This window comes from Anabrus simplex, chromosome 1 (assembly GCF_040414725.1).
Source record: "Anabrus simplex isolate iqAnaSimp1 chromosome 1, ASM4041472v1, whole genome shotgun sequence".
Classification (NCBI taxonomy): Eukaryota; Metazoa; Arthropoda; class Insecta; order Orthoptera; family Tettigoniidae; genus Anabrus; species Anabrus simplex.
The window spans coordinates 1703927303-1703934011 of NC_090265.1; the positions used below are offsets into that span (position 1 = coordinate 1703927303).

The 6709-nt window shown below is 36.9% G+C and overlaps 1 protein-coding gene across 1 annotated transcript in view; it reads left to right on the plus strand.

Moving 5' to 3' along the window:
• Positions 1–5452, plus strand: part of OSCP1 (Organic solute carrier partner 1) — a 73221-nt gene extending 67769 nt beyond the window's left edge. The window contains exon 6 of the mRNA XM_067154551.2: positions 4529–5452. Within this exon, the coding sequence (XP_067010652.2) occupies positions 4529–4700 (172 nt within the window). The 3' untranslated portion in view covers positions 4701–5452. The remainder of the gene's footprint in view (positions 1–4528) is intronic.
• The last annotated feature ends 1257 nt before the right edge of the window (positions 5453–6709 follow it).

Below are 6709 nucleotides of genomic sequence, written 5' to 3' on the forward strand. Positions count from 1 at the left end.
CATCTGACACTATGCAAATGTTCTTACTGATGACAAATGCTATGCCATTATGGGGTTCCTTTTCATGTCCATGCCAATAGATCTTATAACCCTTGTATTTTAATATTAAGATAACAGGAATGTGTCCTCCTTAATTATGTAGTAATGTAATTATGAATGTAATAATGTATTATGTAATTATATAATAATGTAATAAGATGTCTACAAAGTAGACGAAACATGTCCTGAAGTTTTTTAATTTGCCTTAAGCAAATAACAGTATCAGTTAGGTGGAACTGCTGTGTTTTTAATTCTTTTAACCATACAGAATACTATATACGCTGAGCGAGATAGGTTAACCACGTGGTGAACGTCAATATAAAGCCGCGTATACACTTGAGCATTCGCCCCGAATGAGCACGCGTTGCCGATGCGGGAACACACAAGCACGACTCGCATGTCACTCTGTTGAGCAAGTTTCCACTGTGTTCGGAGCTCATGCGGACCGAGAACACCGTCTGCGTTCAGGTGTAGTGTAGTGTTTTGCCTGACCTGAGGCTACAATTGTGAATCGAATCGAAAATTGATCGTCGCCAGTTATTGTTATATGTATTTATTGCATTCCTTGAAAACAAAAAGGAGAAAGCAGTGGTGGCAAAGGGTAAGAAGAGAGATGCAATGCTCAATTGTTAAAAATGATCGGACATGAAACAGATGACAGTTTTAAAAATTTTACGAGAATGTCATCCGAAGATTTTGAATGGATATTGCATAGTATCAGGGCTACGAATGAGAGAGAGGACACAGCATTTAGGAAAGCCATATCTGCCGAGGAACGCTTAGCTGTGACACTGCGATTTCTGGCTGCAGGAAGCATAGCGGAAGCAGTCGGCTCATACTGTTCGGGCTACCCCACTCGTCATCAACCATCCACACTGAGCACGAACAGAGCACGTGCTCACTTTGAGGTACCGACAACATTTGGATCAGGCTAAGGCATGCGGATCCATTCGGTTCGCCCTGTACTCTTCTGAGCAAAACTGGGCAAATGCATGCTCATTCGGGGCGAATGCTCAAGTGTATACGCGGCTTTAGAGTTGGCATCTAGGTTTCGAGATCGCACTCTGCCGGTTATAAGGCGATATGAATGGCAGCTTGGTATTGGTTGGATGTCTATATTTCAGTGCATAACCACCAGACAGCGCCAAAATTGGCCAAAACGTCAATTTAGAAGTAAAGCAGTGCAGGGTATACAGTATGTAGTTTTACCATACTGACTGTGATGATAGAATTAATGAATTTAGACTTTTGTTGCTTAGTCCATATCCACACCAAGCATTGCTAACGTGGTAATATTGTTTAATCATCTTAACTGGCGACAGTTTTTGTCATGGGAAGGTGTAAAACAACATGATCATCAGTCAATATAGACAAGGAAAATTGTGAAGATGATTTTAAAAAATGAGAAAAACTAAAGGAATGATCGCTTGAAGAATAAGACCAGGGTTCATGAAAGAAGGAAGACTCCCTTTACATTAGGTGCCCTAATATCACAGAGTCAGAAGAAAACTAAATGTGAAGGCCTACAATATCAAAAGCTCATGAAACTGATCAACAATAAAATTACATTGACCATTGTTGTGATGTGATTTCTCTCATTTGCTGCCACTCATCTCCAGTAGATGGGATTACTGCATGCCTGAGTATTACAAGATATTAGAATCATTCCGTATTGACAGTTCTCACTTTACAAAGGAAAAATTAAATGTATCCTCCTAATTCAATACAAAACATAATTCCATCATTAGATGGAGCAATAAAATTCTAACATGTTTCAACTCGTTTGAGCCATCATGTCTCTCTTGTTTTTTCTTTTGTTCCTTCATTATGATTTTAGCACATTTTTAGCTTGTACTATGTAGATTACTTTAACCTCCCTTATTTCACTGAAGATGGCTCAAACGAGTCGAAACATGTTTGAATTTTATTGCTCCATCTAATGATGGAATTATGTTTTGTATTGAATTAGGAGGATACATTTAATTTTTTTTTTTTGCAAAGTGCCTGAATATGGGCAGAAAATAGCTAGGGTGTTAGATAATTTTGCACATGCTATATGATCAAGGATGGGTACTACATCTGGTAAAATAATAAAAGTAATATTATTAAATGAAAATTCTCTTCTAGTGTTCTTCATTCTTCTGGAATATTGAGCTCATTTAAGGAGTCCTGGGGAAGAAGGGCTTTTGGGCTAAAGGTACATTTTTAGAAAACTGACATAAAAGTTTTTCTACTTGTGAATTGTTATTGTTGTTCCTAGAAATAACTTCTGTTTGTAACTAGGAGTATCTCAGATGGATTTTAAATGGAACTTTTAACTTCAAGCTTTATGGGCCATTCTTTTTTACAGAACTATTGTAGACTGTGTTGTGAACTAAAACAATCAGATCACTTGCTAATTGTCCAGAAATACTTAAGCAATATTTATTGAAGTATTACAATAAAATGAAAGCATGAACATTTTTGTCACTTTTTCAGAACTTCATTCACTTGATTTTATTTTATCTTCCCTGGTCTCTCTCTCTTCTGGTTTCGGCCGGGCTGAGTGGCTCGGACAGTTGTTGAGACGCTGGCCTTCTGACCCCAACTTAGCAGGTTCGATCCTGGCTCAGTCTTGTGTTATTTGAAGGTGCTCAAATACGTCAGCCTCGTGTCGGTAGATTTACTGGCACGTAAAAGAACTCCTGCGGGACCGAATTCTGGCACCTCAGTGTCTCCAAAAACCGTAAAAGTAGTTAGTGGGGCGTAAAGCCAATAACATTATTATCTTCTGGTTTCGTATTTGAACACCTGCTCCTGAGCTTCTAACCATAAAAGTAGGTAGTTAGTGGAACGTAAAGCCAATTACATTATTGTCTTCTGGTTTCGTACTTGAACACCTGCTCCTGAGCTTCTCTGTCTGTCGAGTGATGTTCCATTTTCTTCAGTCTCATCTTGAGTGATCGGTATTAATCCAGTTCCACACTCTACAAACAGCACTGTTATGAAATCTCAGGCATTTTCAGACAGATATTAAAAGGGAGCTTTCACATCCTGGTCTTTTAATGGGTCCAGGTTTGAGAGGGACATGATTCTTGTTTTTCTTTATATTCTCAATATCTTGCTTTGAAAAGCTTTGCCTCCAAACACAAAAGGGAGCTATAATATAGGAACATCATGAAGTGGCACATCCAACCCCTTCGACTTCATTATGAAGCAGCTTTGAATCTTAAATACATTCTTTCTCTCGAGTGTCTTTTGAAAATATCTTTGCAATCATTTTTCCCAATTTTGGATGATTTTTCTGTCAGTGAACTTCAGAAAAATAGGGGTAGGCTGAGTTGCACATGCTTTCCTCAATCAGCAGAGAAAGCTAATTAAAATATAGCCAAAACTGGTTAGGACATTTTTGTGGAGACCGAAAGAAAAAAAAGTCGTAAAGAGGGAAGTGCCAAAAAATAAAAAACAATTACGCTGTTAAATTTAAGGTTAGGTTTGAACGTAAAAATAATTACGATGAAAACAAAGAAGCAAGTGTTTACAATTATAATTAATGAAATAAATAAAGAAATAATACATTTTAAGAACACCAACATAGTAAAATGCATACTATACATCGCTTACAATTATGTTTAAAGTTATCATAGGAATGTCCAACATCTGGGTGATTTGCATGTTTCATGTGTGGATTAGCATCCGTTTTCTCAATAAACTTTAATTTTTCATCATTTGTAAACTTCTAGCTTTCCTCTCCATAACTGAATGTCCTGCAAACCACTATGTGTAAGTACAGTAGGCCTAATTTATGTATGTTGTTAAACAATTCACTTATGAACATAAAATTAAGCACCAACACGTCAGTTGTATACTATGTACAGTAAGCCTAATTTACGTACGTTGTTACACAATGCACTTACGTAAAATTAAGCACCAACACGTCACACGAGCTACTCTTGTGCAATCCAAACACGTCCACATCAAAGACTGGCTTGAGACTGATGCTCCCTGCAGCTGTAGGCCAACTTACTAGGGCCTTGAAATTAAGTTCTCTACCAAATCCTCACCCAGGCTAGTTGTCGCTGGCTCATCATGTGCGCAGTTTGGCCGTTTAAATTCTTATGGTGGGAATTACTAACGTACCAAAGAGTGATGTAAATTTGCTGTTCAGATTTCGTTTACATGTATTTAATAGGACATGTTCTTTAACATGTATTTAATAGGACATGGACTGGGACTTTGGAATAATGATGTAGTAATCAGGGAAATGCACTAGAGAGGGACATCTTAACCAGTTTTGACTATATATCATCAGAAACAACCTGTTGAGCAAAACTTTGGTGTACATCTGAAGGGAGACATGGCAATCTAAGTAAAACATTGTGGGGTATGGGCCCTTGTTCTCTGGAACTCCTCAGTTTTCAACATTCATTCTTCTAGAATATTAAGCTCAGTTTTCAACACAATGCTGTTTCTGCAGAACAAGTAGAATGACGTGAAGTATTTATTTCAGGGACAATGGTCAACAGCAGCATGGTTCCTGTGGAGAAATTATAAGCATCGATGCTAGCAAGCAGCCACGTTCTGCTGTCCTGGAGAAGGTCTACGGGGAGATGACTATAGAAACTGAAGAGCCTGCAAATGTTCCTGAAGATATCCTAGAGATCTTGGATAGTCTGTCATAAGTGCCTTAGTATAAAGGTTTGGATCACTAATCACTGCATACGTCTTACATTGCACATGTTTCAGCATCTGTCCATGAGTGAGCTTGGTTCATGTAATCAAAAATATTCCTCTTCTAGTCTTGATACCAGTCAGTATATTGTGAATTTTGATACTATTTAATGTATAATGTAGTTCATTAATTTTTTATATATATTTAAAAAGTCTATTATTTAGTGTATATGTGAGGGGTTGTGAGAAAAGAGGTGTGTATGTAGTCAGTGGATAAACTGTACATTTAGCCTTGTTAAACTTTTGTAATATACTGTTAACTATACTTGTATGGGATGTGAACAGTATTTTTATTACATCTTACTGGACAGCTGGGTGAGGACAAAATAAAGGATAAGGGGCCTTATAAAAGAAAGAAAGAATTATAGGTAGGTACAGGGTTTTAATGTGATTACATCTAGGTCTGAGATATGAAGAAGACATCAAATCAAATCAAATCAAATCAAATCAAAATCTCTTTATTTGCAAATGAGGTGTCTACCTCGGTGGCAAATGGTACACTAAAATACATTATTGTCAAGCACTAAATTTTAAATTAACAGGAGATGAAGAAAATTTTCCTAGAATACAATATTATACAATTTACACTAATAATTTTTTCTATTAAACACACACATCATCCTTAATAAATTTATATTGTTTACAAAATTCTACTTATAATATCTTACAAACATAGTCAACTCATATACAGTACGGTATGTGAAATTACGTCTAATAATACTATACAACTGGTATAAGATTAAAATTAACATTGAATTTATTTACATATTTATATTTTACCCATTTTGGAACCTAAGTAGCATAATGACCTGCTGCGTCTTAACCAGAGCCCCTTTTGCCACCACTTTTCAGAGTTCCTGAAGGGCCTTCACAGCTACCGTAGCGGTCCCAGGGCCCTCGAAGTCCCCACTGTACTTCACCCCTACAGGCAGTCCCCTACTTGGGCTGTCCAAACTCCTTAGACCAGGGGATGGAATTAATTTAATCACACACATTTATTATTTACAATATCCTGCACTGGTCGAATGCCCTCTAACATTTAATTTATTATCTCTGTTGTTGTTTATTCTCTTCTTGAATATCTGTACAGATTTTGGAAAAGGATCAAACACTACCCCTGGTAAACTGTTCCACTCCTTCACGCCCTTCCCAATGAAAGAAAATTTACCCCAATCGCTTCTGCTAAAATTCCTTCTAATTTTGTACTTGTGGTCAGTTCTACCAATATAATTATTTTCCAACCGAAGCCTCTCACGGATATCTCCCCATGCTTCTTCTCCTGTATAGGCTCTATATAATCCTATAAGTCTAGTTTTCTCCCTTCTCTTACTTAAAGTTTCCCACCCAAGTTCCTTTAATATTTCTGATACACTACTCTTTCTCCTGAAATCCCCTGTTACAAACCTTGCTGCTTTCCTCTGCACACCATCTAGTTCTTTTATTAGGTATTCTTGGTGAGGATCCCAAACACTGTTTGCATATTCCAATAATGGACGAACCATACTTAAGTAACTTTTTTCTTTTAATTCTTTGTTGCATCCTTTAAGTAGCCTCATTATGACATGTAACGATCTGTATGCTTTCCCAACAACGTCATCAACATGACCCTTCCAGTGCAAATTACTTTCAAATCTCACACCTAAGTATTTACACTTGCCATCTTTTGGGATAACTACTTCATCCAAAGTATATTCAAATTCAGTTTTAAAGCTCCTGTTTATAAATGTTGTAACAGTTGATTTGCCTCCATTAATCTTCATATTATTTTCTTCAACCCATTGTTGGATACTCTCAAGGTCCCTTTGTAATTCTGAACAATCCTCAATGTTATTTATTTCCCTGTAAACAATTATGTCATCTGCATACAATCTTATTTTCGATGTTATATTGTTCCCTAAGTCATTTGCGTATATTAAGAAAAGTAATGGACCGATTATACTACCCTGTGCAATTCCCTTCC